The sequence below is a fragment of the Tamandua tetradactyla genome, chromosome 2, assembly GCF_023851605.1.
Source record: "Tamandua tetradactyla isolate mTamTet1 chromosome 2, mTamTet1.pri, whole genome shotgun sequence".
NCBI lineage: Eukaryota > Metazoa > Chordata > Mammalia > Pilosa > Myrmecophagidae > Tamandua > Tamandua tetradactyla.
The window spans coordinates 150698193-150721413 of record NC_135328.1 but is presented as its reverse complement, the minus strand read 5'-3'; the positions used below and the strand labels follow the sequence as shown (position 1 = coordinate 150721413).

The 23221-nt window shown below is 48.1% G+C and overlaps 1 protein-coding gene across 4 annotated transcripts in view; it reads right to left on the bottom strand.

Annotated features, from left to right (window-relative positions):
• Positions 1-23221, bottom strand: part of SYNJ2 (synaptojanin 2) — a 145929-nt gene that overhangs the window by 88890 nt on the left and 33818 nt on the right. For all 4 annotated transcript variants that reach the window (XM_077149354.1, XM_077149356.1, XM_077149353.1 and 1 more), the window contains exons 2-4: positions 20595-20681; positions 5094-5364; positions 283-508 (exon numbers count right to left, since the gene is read on the bottom strand). In XM_077149354.1, coding sequence (XP_077005469.1) covers positions 283-508; positions 5094-5364; positions 20595-20681 — 584 coding nt within the window. The remainder of the gene's footprint in view (positions 1-282; positions 509-5093; positions 5365-20594; positions 20682-23221) is intronic.

Below are 23221 nucleotides of genomic sequence, written 5' to 3'. Positions count from 1 at the left end.
AATAGGGTGGCAAAAGGGAAGTCTGTATTTCATGCATAATTTTTCCGTAAACCCACAACTTCTCTACTAATAATTTTAAAAAGATGTACCATGGAAACCAGAGGCCAAGTTCTCATGCAGAGCACCAATCATACATCCCATTCTCCCATCAGAGTAAGGAACCATGTCAGAAACCCCTCAGATACATCAGGGTGTCTTCTGCCCAATAAATGGAAAGCTCTCTTGCATGAGCTGTGTCTACGCTGAGTCTCTCGGTGCCATGGACCAGGCCTGCATACTGACCTGCTCGGTCTCCACGAAGTTGGACACGTGGCCGTCGTCATTCACTCCACGAGTGTGGAACCGAGCGCCGGCGCGCTCGCAGCTGATGCGGGAGATGAGGCAGGCCTTAGCCTGCTTGTGTGAGGCATACACCGTGCGAATGGTCACCACCCCACAGATGACCTTCAGTAGCCAGTCAGAGCAGTCCACCTGGTGGAGCTTCAGGGGCACATGCAGCAGTTGGTTCCTGCAAAATGGAGCCCCCACAGAATTGGGTCAGCACACGTAGTACATGTGACAGTGCCCCCAAAGCAGTTTATAAGGCACTGCTGTGGGCTGTAGTGTGTCTCATCAGAAGATATGTCGTCAGTACCCATTTATGTGACCTTATTTGGAAATAGGGTCTCTGCAGATGCAATTAGTTCAGATGAGTTAAACAATAGGAATTGGTTAAAAAAAAGGAATTTCTAATTAATTAAACAAAAGGAATTCCTTGTCTCACAGTTTTGAATGCCACAAGGCCAAAATCAAGGCGTCAGCAGCTCTTCCCGAAGCCCATAGCGTGCTGGCGGAGGCTTGCCGGCAATCCATAATTCAGTCTCTGCCTCCCTCACATGGCCGTCTCTCCCCACCCTTCTCCTACTGTGTCCAAATTCCTCCACGTACAGGCACCCCACATGTATTTTGGTTTAGGCCCATTCTGATTCAGTTTGGCCTCATTTAAAGAACAGGGTTTTCAAAGATCTCATTCACAAATGAGTTCATTCACAGTACCAGGGTTTAGGGTTTCAACATGTCTTTGTGGGGACGTGATTCGATCCGTAACAGTTAAGGTGGGCCCTAAATCCAATAAGACTGGTGTCCTTATAAGAAGAGGTAAACCTGGACACAGACACCCAGGGAGTAAGCCGTATGATGGCAGAGGGACTGATGGGGCCACAGGCCCAGGAACACCTGGACCACCAGAAGCTGGAAGAGGTGAGGAAGGACCCTCCCTACAGAATTCCAGGACACATGGCCCTGCCACACCTTGATTTTGGACTTCTAGCCTCCAGAAACAATAAATTCCTGTTGTTTCAAGCTGCCCAGTTTGTGGTACTTGGTTATGGCAGCCCTTGAACATACTATGACAGGCACCAACAGGGGGCCCAGCATTTTGGGGTTCAGTGAAATGGATGCTCACGGGTCCCCACACGCGAGGACATATAGGCCCGGAATGTCCATGCATTCCAGGGAGACCTCAAAGAGTGGGAGCACAGGACTGTGTGCAGGAAAAAGGGGAGCCTTCCCCAAAGCTGATGGTGGGGTGGCCAGGATCACCAAGATAGGTGCTGGTGTGTGAGCCAATCCTAAGCCTTCCAGGGAATTTCAAAGTAGCCTTTGTTTAAACCCATGGACAACATATTTTAATCTTAAACTCCATTCAGTTAAATATTCAATATATGCATGCTTATTTAAACTATTCACACATACTGTGATGTAAACACAGTGAAAGCATTACAAAACAAAACAAAATAAAGTAAAAAGGATGAGATAAAAATCAACCTTAAGGAAATTCTGGGGTCTCCTTCCCACACCCAGTGGACCATCCTGGGTTTCTGGGGATGCCTGGTGTCCCTGGTGGTTTTGATGGTGATTACAGCTAATAGTAAGTGAGTGGGCCGAGCACCCTTCTAAGCGCTTTTGTGTGCATGCACTCACTTCATCTTGAAATGAGCCAAGGTGAGAGGTATTGTCATTAACCCCATTTTGCACATAAAGCAACTGAGACCCAGAGAATTAAGAACTTGCCCAAGGTCACAGAGCTGGGAAGAGGCAGAGCAGAGCGCCAAGCCTGCAGTGTGAGCCTGAAGCCCCTACTTTTCCCCACAGCCTTGCTGGCCCTGCACCTCTATTAAAGAAGGCCCTACTTTTACAAGCCAACCACACCAATCTCACCTTTCCCCCACCTTGGCCTCCTGACACCCACCCGAGTTTACTGAGCAGACTGAGCAGCTACCGAAAGCCCAGGAAGGAGGTGCAAAGACAGATGCCACAACAGCTCACCGCTGCCTGGTGTGCACCTGGGGGTGGAGACCTGAGCCAGGGCGTTCTCAGGCCCCAACAGGCTCCCAGGGGGTAGCAACCAGCACCACGTGACGCTCTCTTAAAGGGTATTAAGCAAATCTAGATCACCATGACCTACTTGTTTTAAAAAGCCAACATTATTCTTGCCTTTGAGCTGTCCTCAAAGATAGCAGCATTTTCTTACTGTGCCATGACATCTCAGATCTCTCAGTAGCTAGAAGGAGCCACTCCCTCCCCCCTGGGCAGGCATCCCTGATTCTCCTGCCCCCCACTCCCCACCCCCACCCTACCCCCACTCCTCAGGAGCACAGGGCCCCTGCAGACCCACATCTCAGCCTTCACGGCCACGGTTCTGTTCTGCTGGAAAATGATGACTGTGCAGCATTACTTTACAAAAACACTTTCCCTCTTCTGAATCACTGCCTAAAATTCAATCATAAACCACCTTCAGTCACAAGTATATTCAATCTGCACATGACATCATATCGCATGTGGACTATTCCACAGCTTGCCAGCCACACAGCAATTGTTGCCACCACCAGGCGTCAAGAGAAGGAAATATTTTGCCAAATGGATAACCCCCAAATAAACTCTTTCCTAATCACACCTGCCAGCCCCTCTGTGGGAGGACAGCTCATATCCTATTGGGAAGAAATACCCAAATCGATAAAGGAAAACAGACTTTTGAGTTCCCTCCCAGGACTTGAGTAATGGGGAAGCAATTATGGGTGGGACAGATACCAGCCTGAAAAGGTGACTCTGCCCCATAGTACAACCCCGCCCCTCCCCCATTGTCTAGCCATGTTCAGTGCTGACCCAATTTGACTCTTGATATGGGTCCGCCAGACCACAAATGCTGCACCACCCAGCGTCTGACCACGCCACCGGGAGTTGACTCAGTTGTGGTTGGTAATGTGGCTGCTGCCCTGAGTCCAAACACCACACCCTGGAGGGTGCTACTGCCAGGCATCCTCCTCTGCAGGCCAAGACGAAGTCTGCTGTCCACTTCAAGGGGAACGCATGGCCCCACTCCCTCCCCCCAGCCCTCACCCCCAGCCTCCATGCCCCTTGCTTTGTCTTACTTGCTTTGTGTTGTGTCCCCCACATCACCAGCCCCAGAGCTGGCCTCGGACAACCCGAGAGGGGCAGTCACAAGGAGGTGGGGCCACTCAGATCCCCCAGTGACCTCATGCAGTCCCACGATGTTTCAGCCTTTGACATCTCTCCCCTCTGCTCACCTGATAGTCCTGATCTCAAGTAACTTCCCAAACTTAGCAGAGATCCCACTTAAAACAGAGCCTCTCCGCATCAATGCTTGGCCACTCTGATGCCAACCCAGTGACCCGCAGAGACACCACCCACCACCTGTTCGTCCACACCACCGCCCACCGTGGCCCAGAGATGCAGGATCCCAGGCTCCAGCCACACCTGCCAAATCAGCATCTGCACTCTAACCAAATCAGCCAGAGGCTCACAAGCATTTTCAAGTCTGAGCACGTGATGGCCCCCCAAAAATTCAGCCCCAACCTGAGAAGGCATGAGGATGTGGGGGAGGGGGGCGCCAGGCCATGGAGGGAACTGTGAGGCCACCCCTTTCTCCAAATAGAAACCAGAAACTCACTGTGGGAATCCCAAGCACAAAGAACATTTTTCCAATGATGGAAACCCACGTCTGCCTCTGTTAGGGAAAAGGGAGGAAGGCACAAATAAAGGGCATACTTAAATCTCACCAATTCCATTTTGGAGCTGGGAAAGTGGACGGAACTCCAAAAGGCAGAAACTGGAATTCGAAGAGAAATGCATTATATGTGGTATACTGAACGTTTTCTGGGCAAGATTTTTATCCCTTTGGCTTCTGACTCGCTTCCCACTCACCTCCCTGTACCTCTGAAGGGGACATCATTGTTGACAAGCCCTGCCTGGTCACCACAGATACATGAAAATCATTGCCCCCAGGCAGCTCAAAGGCAGCCCCATCTCAAGAGGGGTCAGGGTCATGACCCTGGGTGTCCCCCTAACCCAAAAGGCCAAGATGACTTCAGTGCATTCTTAGCCATCTTCCTTAGGTGATGGGAAGGAGCGGACCAGATGATCCAAAATATGCAGAAGTCCACCAGCATTTGCCTGGGCTTTGGGACATGTTTTATAACGGGACTCAAGTAACCTCAGGCAAGCGGACTCAGTTTCCCCAATTTATGGGACTGGTTTGGCGTTGTGATTAACGACACAGGATCCGGAGCCAGCATGCGTGGATTCAAATCCCGGCTCTGTCCCATTCTAGGTTGTGTAGTGTTCACCAAAACTTCCACACTTGTTGGAGCCTCAGTGTCCATATCTGCAAAATGGGGATAACAGACCCTCCCTACATGGGTTCTTAGGAGGATCAAACCAGTTATTACCCACAGCGAGCCCAGAGCAGGGTCTGGAACATAAGTGTTACACAAACATCAGCAGTAGATATGCGACCACTGGAAGATAACCAGGAACACTTAGCACCGCCCCGCTAAGCACTCAGGACTTAGGTGCCCTACTCAGGGAGCCGATTTTCTTGTCTAAATCTACATTAAAGCACTTTTTGCATGTTCCGGAGCCTGCAGGGGTTGGTTTCCGTCTCTTTGTGCGACCAGAGAGCAGGCACCAGTCACTGCTGTCCAGAGAGAATCCCCGGTCCCGGGGACGCCGCAAAGCAGAAGTCCAGGGCCAGGTGGCCCTCGGAGCCCCTGCCCGTGTGGCCCCCACGGGAGGGGCGGGACGGGGACGCTCACCAGAAGAACGAGCTCCCCGCCTCGTGGTCCCCACTGTCCTGCTTCTGCGCCCGGACGGTCAGGTCGAAGCACGACCCCTCGTTGGGCCAGGAGAAGTAGAACACCCCCGAGCTGAGGGTCTTCTTCAGAGCCGCAAGGCGCTCCTCCTCCTTGGCTTCCCCCTGGAGAGGGCAGAAATCGGTGGCGGTGATTTTGTAGATTTCGGCATCTGGAATTCTGCCCACGGATGTGCAGCCTGTCACCAAAACCAGGAAGCCCAGGGAAGTGCCACCTGGAAGGTAAATCAGAGAAGAGGGCCTGATGTCACAGCACAGCTGTGGAGAAGCACAACAAAGTAACTCAGAGACACAGAAGAAAAGGGACACAGTGGGGAAACCCTGGTCCGGTTTTCAGTGCCAGCAAGGTGGCTTCCCATCACCTTACTACACCCCCATGGCTCTCCCCGTCCCTAAACTGGATGGCTCAGAAATGGGCAGGTCTCAAAGCAGGGGCCTGGGAAGAGTCACAGCCATGGCTCCTAGGAGCGCATCAGAAATGCAAATTCCCAGCCCCATTCCAGACCTCCTGAACCACTACTCTGTTTTAATAGAGTCTTCTCGGTGATTCAGAGGCACCCACACTGGAGTGGGAAGGAGGCTTACAGCCTTCCCAGACCTCAGGCTCTCTCCCCCACACCTGCACCCAAAGCCGCTTGACTCCTCCCCTCTCCATTAACTCCTCAGCCACTGCCCAGACTCAGGTCCTTCCAGCCTGGGCCACCCCCGCACTGTCGCTGCAGGTGCTTTCCCAAACCCATCTACCACAGACCTCCTCCGCGTAAAATCCTTCTGTGGCTTGCAGGCATCTGGAGGATTTAAAGGAAAATGCCCCTCCAGGCCTCCAGGCTGCACCCTGCCTACCTTGCTGGCGCCTTCTCCTTTCATTTCCCCAAGTGCAGACTCTCATGGACTGTCCTCTGCAGCTCCTCAAATGTGCCATGTGTCCTCACGTCCCTGTGCCTTTGCCCACAATGTTCCTTCTGCCCGGAACACTCTGCCAGTCCATTGTCTGCCCAGCAAGCCCTTCCACGATCCCATCCCACTTTCCTCCTGTCCTCCTCTCTGCCCGGCAGTACTGAAAGGCTTCAGGTCCCCTGCCACTCCCTTCTCAAGAACACCCACAAGCCACCCCACATGCTCCATCAGGACCAGTCTGCCTCAGCCCTCCCACCCTCACCAGGTAAACTCCTCCTCGCCCTTCTTGGGCCGATTTTGCATCACCTCCTCCAAGCAGTCCTCCCTGCTTTCTCAAGGCATAGTTAGGCCTCCCTTCTAAATGTCAATAGCATCTCTGTCAGCACTTATTACATGCAAAGTTAATAACCCCATTCCCCATCTGTTTCCCCCGACAGAGTATGGAATCCTTACGGTAGGGCTCAGGTTTGCTGTTACATCCGGGCATGGCCCGGAGCAAGCGTTTGATGAATATTTCCTAAATGAGTCAACAAGAGAGTAGCTCAAGCCTCTCTGCTTCCCACCTGCCCCTGTGAAGGCTGCGCCTCTCCCCATCCCGGCAACCCTGCCACAGGGTCCCTGACTCTTGTTCTCTGTCCCACATCTTGCTCTACAGAGCAGAGGTGCTGGATAAACACATGCTGTGGGAGAGAGAGGGGCAACAGCAAAGTTCATCTCCTGGACAGCAGGGACACCTGTCCCCTGCCTCCCCAGTGGTGGGAGAGGCTCCACGAGACCCACACACTCACAGTGGCATCACAAAGATGGGCCGTGTGCAGGGGGATGACTGGCCAGGTGAGGCACCCCGACCCCACCCCACATCCTCCTTTAAGGGCTGGCGTGCCTCCCTAAACACAGCTCCCACCCCACTCAGGTTTAAAGGCTCCATTCCCACTCAGATTACTCCAAATTGCTATATGCTGTTAGCGAGAGTGATGGTTTCGATGTTCTTAGGTGCCTGGACCCTCTGATAAGACTGAAGACTGCCCCTCTCCTTCCATTTGCTCACCGCCGCTCTGTCTGCCCACCTTCTCCTCCGAATTCCCTCCTCACACTTAACAGTGAGAAGTGCTGCTTGTGGTGAGGGAAAGACTGGTTTTTATTCAAGATCACACATTCAACTCGTACGTCGCTGCTTATACGACGCTGCTGAGGCAAATGGGCAGCGGACACCAGCGGGGCAGCGAGATCAGCTGCTATTGCATCTCTCCAGTCTCGTTATCAGGAAACCAACAGAACCACGGAAGAATAAAGAGAGGTCTGCTCAAAAAGTTTAACAGAGATTCAAAAGTGTGACAGAGATGCAGCAGGGTCTGGAAATAGTCCTCAGCCACGAACAGGAGCTGCAGCGGCGAGGACACGTGGCCAAGGGGCTGCACACAGAGGAAGCGCAGGAAAAACTCAGGGGCGGCAGATCTGAACCCAGGTGAGCAGGGACGAGAGGGGCCCGAGCTGATGAGTCAGTGAGTCTGGGAGGGACAGTGGCAAAATTAAAGGTAAGAATACCTTTAAATTTACGCCATGGAAAGAATTGAGCAGCCCGTATCACGAGCATCCCTTTAGAAAAGAGCCAGCTCATGCACCATTTTGAGACGCATCATGAATTGCTCTTGAGAATGGGACATCTGAGCCCCTGGGTGTAGGGGCTTCTGATCTCCTGTAGCTTAGGGAACTGTCCTCTATCCCTCTATGATATAAGTCCAGGCCCTTCTTCTTCCCTAAGAGAAGCAGATGAATCCATCAGAAGCCTCCTACGAGGCTTGGGAAGAATTACATCCGACATGGCTGGACAGGAACAGCCCCAAGGCAGCCAGCCTCGGGCATGCAGCCGGAGGCATCTGAGACCCACCGCGTGTACTCTGGCCCACCTCTCTCTTCATCATGCCCTTTGCAAAGAACTCCAAAAAGTTCCCTAGCCCCCGTCAGAAGGGGGCGGTGGGCGGAGGGAATGCAAAGTCCCTCGGTGAGCTAGTGAAATCATGAAATTACGAGCCAAGCCAACCACTCAGCGCGCTAACACCCCACAGTGGCAGCTGTCTGGGGGCTGTGTCTTAAGAAGAAAGGCGTCATCTCTGGAAGGCAGGTGGGGGGTGTGTGGGCGGACACCCTCAGGGGATGCAAATCTTCCACAGCCCTTGCTAGAACGAAATTCCCAGGCGCCCCATCTGCCTCTCGCCATGGGCCTGTCTGTGGCAAGGAAAAGCTGAAATCGCAAAACCGAAAGGTGGCCCCTGGTGTCCAGGCTGACGAGGCCACCGTTCAATTCTTTAGGGAGTGGGTTCAAGGAGAACTGTGGAAAATGTTTCCCCCCAATCGCTCCACCTGAGTCCTGAAGTTGCTCTGCAGCACCACTCCCTCAACAGCCTCTGCGTGGGGGGAACAAGTTCCTGGCAAGAGTCCATCTGCTTTGAACACAGCCAGCATTTCCTGTTCAGGACAGCGGTGCCGGGGGCAGGCTTGGGAAGAGCGTGTCGCAGCAGGCATTAGAAGGCTCTTAAAATAACTGAGACAGAAAGAAAGGTTCTGCCACACAGAGAATTTGGGCTCCAGAGTCCCGGGAGGAGGGACCCTGAAGCAGGTGCCGGTGAATCGGAAGAGCCACCAGCTGGGAAGGGCAGGGGACGCACCCCTTCCGTGACAGCTGCTGCTCATGAAGATGCTCTTACAGGTGCATCTTACACAGGGACCCACTTATTCTCCCAACAACCCCAGAAGGAAGTACCATTAATGGCCGGTCTTACAGGGAAGGAAACAGAGGCACAGAGAGATGAAGTAGCCTACCCAGAGTGAACAGCGGGGAAGCTGGGATTCAAATCCACTTTCTGCCTAATCCAAGCTCCTCAAGCCAAGTCTGGCCCGGGGAGCTCTGAGCTTGCAAAGAGTCTCGCCAACCCACGTAATAACACTGCTTCTGCCGGGCTATTGTTGCCAGTTTACTACACAAGTGACTGTGGCCCAGGGGAGCTGAATCACCTGCCTCAGTCACACGGCTGGTCTGTGCTGGAGCCAAGATGCAAACGTGGGACCAGCTCTGCCCAGCTCCCAGGCCCAAGAATCTGCCATAGCTTTGGCTTGTTGTAACTCTCTAAAAGAATGCAGACAAGTGGTGGACTCCAGCTCACTTAAAAACTGACACCAAAGTTTTCATAATTAGTTTTAAACAGCTGCAAATTATATACATTTTCAGCATATTCTACATACTTAGAGATATTTAAAAACAAAGCTGCTGGAGCCCTCTTTACAAGTCTCCGATGGAATCTGAACAATCATCTTCTAGTATTTAAAGGCAAACGTGAACTAGTTTTTTAACAGATGGAATTTTTACTCAGAGTGCCATTCTGCGTCTCCCATGAAATTTTATCCTCATGGAACACATTTTCTGCTTCGGTGTCTTTTATTAATCACCTTGTCCCACTGTGCAGCAATCTGACCCTAAAGCTCAATTTTAAAAGTTTCTTCTGGTTTGAGTTATCAGTGCAATTATTTTTAGTACACAATTTGTCAAACAATACACATTTTGTTAAATAATCATTTAACATAAAAACGAAGCATTTGTTGGAAAGGCATCTTTTTTCTTTTGATGAAATGGATGGGACTTCTAGTTCATACCCATGGACAAATGTTATCTATTGACATAATGAAACTAATTTTTCACACCAATTCTAATTTTATTTTTCACTTGTATAAACATAAGCACTAAGAAGGCTTGTTCACATTAATACATAGATGAGACTAGAAAGAGCTTTCATTACAGAAACGTCACTCAGTCCTTCTGAGTTATGTGCTAAAAAGTAAAAATCACAACGGTCTGTGGCAAAATGACTGAAAAAATGCTGTCAGCTGACATCCCAATTAAAAATTCTCTGATTTTATGGAAAGCCAAGAATTGATTCTTACCTGCCTCGCAAACAAAATTGTTCCCTGGGGATTGGTAACATTTCCTCTATTTTGGTGACAACATATTTTGTTTTTCTGGTTTTTTGTTGTTGTTGTTGTCAAGTCTATGTTGGTGTTTGACAGCAACATTTTGAATTGCCCTTTTGTAAAAGAATCCACAGGCATTCACTGCCTGGAGCAGGGCACCATGGTAGGACGTGGCTGGCCCTTCTTCTGTCCCATGAAGGACAGTGAGAGCGGAGAGCCTGCCTCCCGATCGCAAGCATGTCCGTGGGCACGTACCCTGAACGGTCCATGCATATGACCCTGAGCCTGGGGACCCTGCCGCTCCAGTAGGGGGGCAGAACCCCAAACCCTGCTCGATGACCCTCTGCCCAGCACCCAGCTTCCTCGTACTTGTATGCCGACATTACTGTGTCTAACGAAATCCTGTTTAATAGCCTCTGCATTCTCTAGGTGGTACCAGCTGTTTTAGGGACAGGCTCAGGCCTAGCTTCAGACTGTTGGGGCAGGGGTTAGCTGGGGGGGGGGGGGTCACTGCTCCCCTGCCCCATGAGAAAATGCAGTGGAGGCTGATGACTGCCCCATAGAGAAGGTGTCTTTTGGGGGACAAAAGCAAGGTCTCTGGGATTCAGCTGCCCAAGGAGTGTGAAAGTCCCCTTCCAACACTCATGTTGAGCCTAGGATCGGGGCTTTGTTTTTATTAAGGCGAGATCAATTATCTGACAGCCAGGAAGTAGACCAGGCCCAGGGAGAACCTCAGAAGCCAGAGGTCAAGTCAGTCTGGGGCTCAAAGCAGCGAGGCTCTTTGTGGCAAACCTACCTTGGCTTAGGAAGACCGGAGGCTCTGGTATCCTCTCCCTCCAGTGACCTGCAGACTTCAGGCAAGGCTCCCACCCTCTCTGGGCTGCAGAGAGGGAGGTACCAGATGGCCTCCCCATCACTTCCAACTCTAACCCCCCATTCTAGGGCTCAAGCCAAAGCAAGACCACACCTAGGTCCCAGGTAGCAGGCCAGAGGCAGGTGAGCTGAGGTGAGGACAAGCAATGGGTCATAAGGCCAAAAGACACACTAGGACCAGAAGGAGACACACACACACACACGCACACACAATGCTCCTCCAGAGAAGAAGAGGCTCAGAGTCCAGACAACTCCACCTACAGCCTAGACAAGGAGCAGAATACAACGACCTCAATGTCACCTTAGAAATCCTGTCCTCCAAGACAGCTGCTTTCAAGACCCAAGGCCAAGTCAAAGCTGAAGTGATGAGGTCTACATCATGTCCAGCTGTGGCCATCAGTCATCTGGCTTGGAAGGGCTGGCTTTTGGGATCACGATGTGAATGCCATGTGCAGACCCAGTGCCCTGATGAGTCAGGGATGATGCCAGGCATGTTCTCTCTGCAGGGCCTCTTGCTCCCTCTGGGTACTGGCATTCTCTGGTGAATGCCCAGCCTCCGAGTTCACCTCCCAGCCAGGTTCTTGCAGAGCATCTTATCTCTCCTTCTGTTCACACAACACACTCTCACACTTAAATCTGCAAGCACAGGACCTAGGAACTCTGGGCTTTCTCACCCATGGAGTGGGGAGCTTGGACCAGAGCCTCTCCTACCCCCACCCACAATCTCAAGTGCAATTGCCTTGCACCCACAGGGCAGAGTGCCAAGTACCTCTTTCACCTTCTCTGTGGTGAACATGAAAGTGGTGTAAGTGGTGGTGTGCCAGAGCCAGCTTCTACAAGCTCATGAGGTCCATTATGTGTCCTTTTCCCTAACTCTGCACTGGTAGGTTGGAATCAGCCAGCGCAGGAATATTTACACTGTGGAAATAGGCAAACACTAGATACCAGGACTCCCCAACCCCTCCAGCAGAGAGCTGGATGCTAACTATGTACCAGCACATTCCTGGGTGCAGGTGTAAAAACTCATTACTCTAACACTATCAAAGGCCGTTCCGTTCCAGGACTAGCTGGAGAGCATTGCATGCCCAGATTAAAGACTAACAAACTTCCCTCTCCAGGGAATTTTCCTTCTGAAGCACCTACCCACGAAATCGCCCCTCCGTTAGCCTGAGGAGATCAGCAGCCCACCAGGAGCCAATGACCCGAAGCCTCTCAGCCTCGGCCCTTTATGCCACACTCTCTGCAGGCCAGCTCCCTCCATTCGCTACCCTTTTCCCTGCCCCCAGCCCACCCTGTGACTGTGAAATGGAGACAGCTCTGGGGAGGGGTCCTCCAAGACCCTCCCCTCAGCCACGGGACTGCCACTGTTCCCGGGCTGCACACTAGCAAACTGCCCGTGGCATTCCAGCCCGGTGTTTGAGGAACCCTCAACCCTCTTCAAAGCTACCAGATTCACCCCTGCATGTAAATCTCTTAAGAACTCTTGAAGACAGAGATGAGACAGGGTCCTGGTTTTGCAGATGGGAAAACAGGCCTGGAGGAGATGAAATGATCACAGAAGGTCCCTCAGCTGTGAGGCTGGAGTTAGAGTCTGGTGGAGAGCTTATAGGGATGTCTCACACAGCTCCACAGGCTGCTCACAGCTGAGCACAGGAGGCACAATTATTTACAGACCACAATTTGAATCAAGTCCCTGAAGGCTTTGAAACCGGCAGGACTTGAAAGCTAAGGTAAAAGATTTAAATCCTCATAATCAAGGGATAAATTCTGTTTTACTCCTATACTCTCACTGTCTTTGCTTTTTATTACCAGGAAGCCCAAACCCAGGAATTCCCTAGCTGATCGCAGGGGCCCCACCCACTTCCTGCTGGCATTTCAGGGAAGAGGGAGAAGCTCTGGGCTTTCCATGAAAAACCAGGATAAAACTTCTATGCAGGGTGGGCCACGGTGGCTCAGCAGGTAAGAGTGCTTGCCTGCCTGCCATGCCCGAGGACCCGGGTTCGATTCACGGTGCCTGCCCATGTTTAAAAAAAAAAGCTTCTATGCATTTCTTAATTTCTGACATGAAAGGCTATTTTCACTGAAGTGGACTGAAATTTAACAACTTCCAAGTTAAGCCCCTGAGAGGAAGCCACTTTCTACGTACAGAGGCTTCAGCCTTAAAAAGGTCAAAGGGGAGACCCAGCCCCCACGTGGGCTGGCCATCCTGGTGGCCACCAAAATCTGGAATTACATCCTATGCTGCCCCAGCCCAACGCTCTCGGCAGGTAAGGGAAAGCAACAACAACAACAAAGTAAACAGACCACAGCTCTGGTTGGAGACCTACAGTGGAAAAAAGAAAAGTAAGTGAAAGCCAAACACTTCTCAATGTAACCAAAGGGGAACAGGAAAACTCAGCTAAAAGGCTCATCATCCTCTCCCTCAAATACCCTAGGGCACTTTCAGAAACATGTTGAAAACAGGCCAGATAACCCTGACATCCCAAAAGCCACATTCATGTGCAGCCTTCCCAGGCTCATCTGGAGGGTGAGCCCAGCAGGAGGGGTTCAGGGTATTGAGAGAGCGTCAGAAATGGGGGCTGACGCAGAAAACCTCTTGTGTTGCTCAGATGTGGCCTCTCTCTCTAAGCCAACTTGGCAGGTGAACTCACTGCCCTCTCTCGTATGTGGGACATGACTCCCAGGGGCGTAAATCTCCCTGGCAACATGGACAGACCTCCCGGGATGAGCAGAGACCCAGCATCAAGGGATTGAGGAAGATATATTGACGAAAAGGGAGAAGAAAAAAGAAACAAAGTTTCAGTGCTGAGAGATTTCAAACAGTCGAGAAGTTATCCTGGAGGTTATTTTTATGCATTATATAACCATCCCTTTTAGTTTGTGGTGTATTGGAGTGGCTGGAGGGAAGTACCCGAAACTGTTGAGCTATATTCCAATAGCCTTGATTCTTGAAGACAATTGTGTAATGATACGTTTACAATGTGGCTGTGTGATTGTGAAAATCTTGTGTCTGATGCTCCTTTTATCCAGGGTATGGACAGATGAGTAAAAACTATGGATAAAAATAAATAATAGAGGGGATAAGGTGTAAAATAAATTGGGTAGATGGAAACACTAGTGGTCATTGAGAGGGAGGGGTACGGAATATGGGATGTATGAGTTTTTTCTCTTTTCTTTTGATTTCTTTTTCCGGAGTGATGTAAATGTTCTAAAAATGATTATGGTGATAAATACACAACTATGTGATGATATTGTGAGCCACTGATTGGACACCGTGTATGAAGTGTATGTCTGTGAAGATGTGTCAATAAAAATATTTTTTTGACATTCTTTATGATCTGATTATTTATTCAATTTCTCATTAATCAAAAAGATGTGTTCATTTAAAACAAAGGAAGGAAAGATTTCAGTTTAGTATGAGTATTTTACAAATCCAAATTCAATCAATGTTCCTTATTTTATTGCTACCTGCAAGCCTACCTGAAACTGAAACCTAAATTCATAATCCCTTTTACAAAGTATATGGCTGTTAATTCCTAAATAAATTATGCTACAACACAAACACTTTGTAAAATCAGCTGGAAAAATTGTTGAGATCTTCTTCTTTGCAGATTTTACCAAAAAGGATAACTTCCTTCTATCCACATAATATCTAAATTTTGAAATTTCTTGTTCCAGTGTGTCTAATAATACAACTTGATTTTGTGTGAGTTCCTGGAAGGCTTGTTTTGATCTCTGCAGACCAGGCAAATAGTGAGAAAGCAATCCTTCTGCTAGCTGCTCCACGACTTTGTCTTCTAACTCAAGTCCTCTAATAATCCTTCATCTGGAGAGGTGTCACTTAAACCAGGAATCTTCTCCCTGAACTCCAGGCTGTCAGGGAGCCCTGTCAGGACCCCATTCAGAGGTGGCAGCCCAGAAACATTCATATTCCTCCTGCTGGGACAAGGAAGAGTCAGACCACCTGACCAGCCAAAGCAGAAAGGTGGTATCCAATGCCTCCGACATCCAACCAGAAAAAAGTGTTGTTTGCACTGGCCCGAATCTTAAATGCACTTTGATCAGCCAGCCACCAAATATACTCCAAGAAATGATGACCTATAATGCTACAGTACAAATCATACATTCATAAATATTTTTAAAATTAGATTCAACATTTTAATGGTTAAGTTCATGTGGTTTGCCAGGTTGTGGTGTCTAGTTTGGTCAAGCAAGCACTGGCCTTATTACTACTGTGAGGAAAGATATTTCATCGATTTAACTCATCAGAAAGTTGACTGCATCTATGACTCATTACTTTACAATCAACTAGGGAGACTGCCTTCAGAAATGAAAGAAATTGCATCTTATCAGTTGAAGGCCTTAAAGGGAGAAAACTGATGATTTTTTCAGCAGTCAGAAGAAAGAAAGTCCATCTCTACTTCAGCGAGACAGTTTTCTTGGGGAACGCGTCCAAATCCACCACCAGTTCTCCCAGCGTGTAGCCCAAAGTCTCGTGAACCAATTCCTATAATAAATTTCATAATATTTACAGTGCATACACATGATGTATATACGTTTATCCTGCTGGTTCTGATTCCCTGAAGAACACTAATGCAAACATGTAATCAATATTTTAAAAATTATTAATAAAATATTTTACATCTTTTTGTACTAAATTTTTGAAATCTGGTATTTTTTTTTGACAAGGCTCATGAGCATTTATTGAAATATTAAAATAATTAGAACTTAACGAGGTACAATTCTCAGTCTGATCTAATAAAAAAATCATAAGACATGCAAGAAAACTGTATCCTTAATGGAGATAAAAATTAATCTATAGAAATAGACTCAAGAAGGAAAGATGACAGGCTCATAAGTACATTAAAATTGTTATTATAACTGTATGCTATTTATTTATGAAAGTAGAGACAAATTAAGCATGCTACATAGGAAAATGCAAGAAATGAAAAATTAGGACTTCTAGAGATGAAGGTTTGAGATGAAAAAATGGATGTGATTAACATCAGATTAAACACTGTAGAAGAAAACATCAATGACTTTAATAATACAGCAATAGAAACTATCCAAAATGAAACGTAGAGTGAAAAAAGGATGAGAACAAAATGAACTGAGGACCGGGAAGCTGTGGGGCAACTTCAAAGCTCTCTGGTGTGTATTTTACACTTACAGCACACCTCAATTGGAACTAGCCTTATTTCAAATGTTCAAGTGCCATAATGGATAGTGGTTGCTGTACTGGTGAGCACAAGTCTAGAGGATTCCTCTGAAAAACTAGTTAATAAATATTCCCTGAGTTCTTCTAAATTTTAACAGTTTTTCTATAGCCTTACTATTTATTGGACAGCTCATATATGAATAAAAAATTCTTATTCCTTGTATTTCCTGAAAATACTGCTCCACTGTTGAACTGTTTTCTTTTATTACTGTTGAGGAGACTGATACCAACTTGTCTTTCTCTCCTTGGTAAATGACTTGGTCTCTCTGTAGGAGGCCCTAGGGAATTTCCTCTTTGTTCTTATTTTTATCTTTAAAGTCTAAAAGTTTTGCTTCCGTATGTCTTTGAGTCAACCATTTCAGGTCAACTTTTTCAAGTACACAGTAGACCCTTTCACTATACAGATTCTGGTCTTCTTTTACTTCTGAAAGCTTGAAATATTAGTTCTGTTTCAGTATTTTCCTTTTCTTAAGGATTCTAATGACATGCATGATAGCTCTTTTTGCAAATCTTCTACATTGATCATTTTCTCTCTGATCTTTTTGATTTCTGTTTTCAGTCTTCTGCCCATTTTTATACCATTCTTCAATGGCCCTTATTAAATTTTCAATCTCATCTCTTTGCCTTGGGCACCATGTACTCTATTAAGGCTTAATTTCTAAACTGATTCTGTCCTATTTTTCAGATTTCTTCCAGTCATCTCTCATTTCATATCTCCTTAGCTTTATCCACTTCTGTTCTAAGTTTCTGCATTTCTGATTTGAGGTATTCTTGTTCGTTTGTTTTCATATCCAAAAAGACTTAAGAGGCGATGCAATGGTGGGTCAGTGGCAGAATTCTCGCCTGCCATGCCGAAGACCTGGGTTTGTTTCCTGGTGCTATTTTGAGCCAAGGCTCGAAGCAGACAATCTAAGCATCCTTCTAAAATATCTTAGGTCCTGTCAACAGCTGTTACCTTCAGCTTCTTTAAGGTGTCAGTGAGATTATCCATGTTCCTCTCAGAGAGTGAGGAGCCGGCAGGGCGCGGCGCTATGTCCTCCCTCCACCTCCGTCTCTTCCGCAGCTACCGAGTGACCCGCGGGGGGCGGCCGCCGGGGACAAGCAGCTGCTGCTGCAGCGGGCGGCACCGCCGCGGCGGGGACGAGCGGCGGGGGGTGCGGGGCGGGGCGGGCAGGAGCAGCCTGCGGAGGGTGCGGCTCGGGGCTGCCGTGAAGCCTGGCGGGCCACGGAGAAGCGGAGCCGGCCCCCACGCGCTGCCCGAGCGCGCCCCGCCCTCCAGTAAAAATATTTTTAAAAACAGAAAAGGGGGCCCAGCCAGCAGCACAAATCCTGTGGCCTGCCCTCCCCAAGTACTGTGTTCACTCACTCCTGGGGGGAGGGGGAGGGCAAGGAACTAGTTTCTGGGGGCAGGTAGGCAGGAGACTGACCGTAGGGAGGGAGGGAGGCTCTGCCTGGGGGGGGGGGGGGGGAGGTGGTCACTTCTTTCCACCTTCCCTGCCCCCTTTGCCATCCTGCCGAAACCTGCCCTGGCTCTCAGCCATCAGAGCTTGGGACCCCTTGGGCACCCTGCTTCTTTCTGTACAATGTCATTTTGAGGGCTTCCGTCCTCCCCAAGTGGGATCAATTTCCTATAAGTGATCCTTGATCGTAGCCCGGGGGGGAGGGGTGGGCGTTTTCTCCCTGGGATGGAGAAAAGTCTCCTCCTTGGGAGCCCAGCCCAAGAAGGCAGCAAAGGCAGGTGGCTGAGAGCAGGCCCCAGGGCCAGAAGCCACAAGTTGAAAACCCAGGTCCTGACTCAAGAACAGTGACCCTGGGGGATGTTCTGTACTTGACTGGATCTAAGTCACCATCGGTGGTGAAATGAACCATTAATTGATATACAAGACAAACGGTGCCAATTAGAACTGTAAGATGCCAACAGCCTTAAGCCCTCCTGTTTTCATAGGTGTTACAATGTAAATGAAGGTGTCTTAGAACAGATGCATTATAGTACTTAAAATTCTTCTGTGCTTCAGTCTCTGCATCTGTAAAGCAGGATGATAAATAGTTACTGACATCAGGGGCTGTTGTGAGAGCTGAGTTAATAAATTAAGAACACTTTGGGAGGGCCACTGTGGTTCAGCAGGCAAGAATGCTCACCTGCCATGCCAGAGGGCCCAGGTTCGATTCCCGGTGCCTGCCCGTGTAAAAAAAAGCAAAACACTTTGACCAGTGCCTAGCATAGAGTAAGTGCTATGTAAGCAATAATTGTTGCTGTCGCCACCTTCAAGACTAGAGGCAGGGGCAATGGGCATCTTTCACAGTCTCAGATTGCTGCAGGGTAAAACCCCATAAAAGCCTTGGAAGGCACCTAGCCCTGCTGGGAATCCCAGCTGAACTTCCCGTCTGTGGCTTACATCTTTTTTTGGCATGGGCAGGCACAGGGAATCAAACCCAGGTCTCCAGCATGGCAGGCAAGAACTCTGCCTGCTGCGCCGCTGTGGCCAACCCTGCAGCTTATATCTTTAGGCAAGTTCCATTAATTGTCTGTGTCCTTTACTACACAAAAGGGATAAAGATACATTATCACACTGGCTTATTTGAGGACTAAGCTGATGTCTCTCTAGCACTTGCCACAAAACAGATATTTCATAAATGGACTTTGTTGCATGGGTACCGTGTCCTTTTTTCTAAAGAGTTTGGAAATGATCAATGTAACAGTCATCATTCAGGAAAAATCACCCCATGAAAGAAAAGAGTCAGAGAAGTAACGGCAAGCATAACAGAGCTGTTCAGTTGGCTTTAAGAAACCCCTCAACAGGTGAAGGTCTCCCAGGTGGTGTGGGAGATGACTCCCAGGGATGAGTCTGGCACTGGCACTGTGGGATCAACAATGCCTTTCTGACAAAAAGGGGGAAAAGAAGTGAAACAAATAAGGTATCAGTGGCTGAGGGAGTTCATACAGAGTCAAGAGGCTACTCTGGAGGTCACTCCTATGCAAGTTTCAGTTGAACATTGCTACTGATCATAACTTGCCAACCCCCTAACAAAACCATTTCTGCCAATCCTAAAGAATACTTAGAGCATTATATAAGATTCTGCAAAGGTTTTTCAGGCACTAGAGTAACTTTCCAGAAGCCTACAACTCCGGATGGGTCCCTGGACCAGATAAGTCCTGAAATGGAGAGGGGCCAGCCTTTCCGGAACATCAGCTAGTTCCATCCCCCTATCCCATATGAAAAATTTAGAAGGACCATAGCCCAAATACCCCTAAAGAGTGGGAGAAAGAGCAAAGATGATGGTGGAGTTATACAGAGAAGGTCGGGTTTAAGAAATGAGTATGATCGCTGAATCATTATATTGACATTTCTTTTAGTCTCCAGTATCTTAGAGCAGCTGGAAGTAAAGACCTAAAATTATGGGACTGTAACCAATACCAAACTCTGAAATCTGTTCTACAACTAATTTTGTGATGTGCTTTGAAATTTATTGCTTTTTTGTGTGTGTACATGTTATTTTTCACACAAAATAGAAAAAAAAAATCAGTTGGGAAAAAAAACCCAAAAAACAAACCTCGACACATGAAGAAAATTTACCATCTGCCAGGTAAAGACACTCATGCCCAACCTGGGAAAGGTACCAGGTTTTGGAATTTGGGTCATCCACAGCCATCCCCATTTCAGTCAAGTGGGACACAGACTGAGGAATGTCACCTCTCTTCCCTGGGCTTGGCCACAAACATCTCTGACAATCTCCACAGCCACCCATCGCAGATGCCACTGGGGGGAGCCACAAACATTAGGTGGACCAAGGTCCTGTAGACTCAGAAGTGAACTGAGAGCTCCCATGGCGCACAGGAAGGCTGCCAGAGACCAGCCCACCCCTCCACTCTCCCAGGCTGAGCAAGGATGTCCACTTCTACCCCTTGTCAAGTCAGACTACATTTCCCATGATTCAAATGCAATTTCCTTTCTTTTTTCTCATGCCTACAGGTGGGGCATTGCTGGGGTGGCTTTTTTCTCTGCACGAACAACTGCCAGTCCCGGCTATTCATCCCTCACATTGTGCTGCAGAATCCAGAGGCTTTGGAGTCTCAAGTGTCCATACTTAACCCCTGTCCTTCCTCCCTCCAAGTTGGCACATTTCCTAGGGGACAGATCCACCGTAAACCATAAACAACTCCCTGGGCAGACCTCACCGACCAGCCTCTGGAAAAACCTGGGTCCTGGTGGGCAAATGAGGATGGCAAGCCTCCTTGTACCCAGCGTCTCCTCCTTCTCCCCCAGCCCGGCATGCAAGAACCTGGCCACATTCACCTTCTCTACCTACCTCCACTGCATTATGAAGCAGGTTCTGCAATACAAAGAAGCATTTTAAAGGATAACAGAGCTTAAAATAAAATGTCGAAATCCTGCAGTCTTTCCAAACTAACACGAGAGCGGAATCTGCCCATTGCTTTAGAAGTCTAAGGATCCTCCTTCTGACAACTGACATCTCCATCTGGATGGCACTTACCAGATTTTAACCTGAGCTCACCCAAGCAGCCATAAGCGTCGGTGAGTTTTCCATACTGTCCTTTAATCACTTCCTTTTCTTCTGGAGCTAGAAAAGAAACACATCATAAACGCATCAACATCGGAGTTCATTCATACTGCAGCTTTCCAATCTGGCTCCCCACCCACTCGAAAAAGAAAAAGAAAAGGCGATAGCTCAGCCCACAAATAAAATGTGTGGAGGTTTTTGACTAGCAAATCACCGAGCTGCAATGATTTCGATCTTCTCAAAAAAGCTTGCTCTCTAGAAGCACTGACAGCTTCCCGGGAGCTCGAGAGGGTCGAAGTAAGTCGGGCTTCCCCAGGCCAGGCTCTCCCTGTCACCCTACAACGCAGCCTGGTTCCGTAGGTTGTAAGGGGAGTGAATCATCATTAACCATTTGTAAGGACTTTCCCCTGCGACAGTATCATCCACTAGAGGCTTCCCCTTCCGAGGGTCCTTCACCCCCAAATGACTTGAGAACACATGGGGGAGAGCCCAGCGTGAGCCTGCAGGTGACTCAGAGCCTGGAGATAGCTGTGACCGCACTCCGCCCCTGCCCCTATATCAGTTCAATGAATTCCAAGGCAGGCGACCCTGCTGGGTCTTTAACAGTTGTTGCTGATGCCAAAGCAGAGACATAGCCAAGTTTAAAAGTAAGATATGGCAGAAGGAAGGACCATTAGAAGCAGGGGGGACCCTGAATCTCTATAATGATGCCACAGACCCCTTGGGCAATAGGGGTGGCTCCTGGAGCCCTTCTCAGATGAATGCTTTATAATACAAACATGCATGAACCTCGAAAACATTATGCCACATGAAGGAAGCTGGTCACAAAGACCACATATCACACAACTCCATTTATAAGGAATATCCAGAATAGGCAAATTTATGGAAATTAGAAAATAGATTAGTAATTGAATAGGGCCTGGCAGGGGCGGTGGTGGTGAACGGAATGGGGAGTCACTGCTAATGGGTGCAGGGTTCCTTTAAGGAGGGATAAAAATATTCTAAAATCAGACTGTGGTGCTGTTTGCACCACCCTGTGACTATACCAAAAAACAGTGAATTTCACGCTTTAATTGGGTGAAGTAGTAGGATATATGCATTATACGTCAGTAAAGCCGTTTTAGAAAAACAACAGAAAAAAAATCACATTATAAAGGAAACCAACTTTATTGAAATCTAGTTATCAAAATATTTAAATTTTTATGGTAATGTAGGTGCTTGATTATGAATACCTTAAATAACAAAATTTAATGGGGTCTGTGCTGGTTTGAAAGTATTATGTACCCCAGAAAAGCCATGTTTAAATCCTGATTCAGTCCTGTGGGCGTAGCCATTTCTTTTAATCCTGATCCAACATCATAGGTGGAAACTTTTGATTAGATTATTTCCAGGGAGACGTGATGTGCCCAATTGTGGGTGTGTCCTTTAGATTAGACGGAGACGTGACTCCACCCATTCCAGGTCGGTCATAATTAGTTTACTGGAGCCCTTTAAAAGAGGAAATGTTTTGGAGAGAGGGGAGCCAACAGAGCAGATGTAGATGCTTGGAGAACAGCTGCTTCAAAGAACAGAGACAGGGATGTTTGGAGATGCTTGTAGCCCAGTGGATGTCGCCTTCCCATGAGATATTAAGAAGCCAGAACCTGGAGAGAGCCAAGGGAAGCCAAGAGATGAAAGCCAGCCCCAGGGAAGCAAAGAGAGGAATTCCCACAGGGACAGAGGAGCCCAGGAGCAAGGGACCAGCAGATGCCAGCCACATGACTTCCCAGCTGACAGAGGTGTTCTGTTCCCATCAGCCTTTCTTGAATTAAGGTACCTTTCTCTAGATGCCTTAGTTTGGACATTTTCATAGGCTTAGAACTGTAAACTTGCAACTTATTAAATTCCCTTTTTAAAAACCATTCCATTTCTGGTATTTTACACGCTGGCAGCTTACAAACTAAAACAGGGTCTAATGACTACTCTAACTTCAAACTAGTGATGAGAACAAATGTTATTTTGAGATATCTGCCACGACTCTCACATGAGGTAAAAATATCTTTAATTTCTATTGATGACAAAGTCCCAGATATGGCTGATATACTGGTTTTGTTGCCTGCATTCCTAACAGAAGGAAACGCTACATTTCAGTTACGATTTATGAAAATAAAGATGTACTTTTTTTCCATCCAAGAGAACCAAACCTCAAATTCCAACCACAGAGCCCTTAGGGAGCCACGGACCCTGGGATAGGACCACGTCTTTTTTGTTTAATTAAAAATATATATTGTTGATTCAATTTTTTTTAATTTGTAAAAAAGGAATTTTTCAGTAGTTCTCTGGACTTGGTTTTTTTTCACTCCACACTAGGTTACAAAGATTCACCCGTGGTTCTGTGCTTAGCTGGAGTTAATTTGTGTTTGCGGCTGTATACTAGTCCATTGTGGGAAAATACCACCAGTCACACAGCCATCTTCTGTCCCTGGCGTTGAGTTTGTTGCCAGCTGACTGTCAGCTGCAGTCACAAACACGCCGTGTGAACTTTCTGGTACTTGTTTCCCGGTGTGGCTTGACAAGGCCTTTGGGTGGGGGTGGGGGGCGGGGGGGTTCATCCACACCTA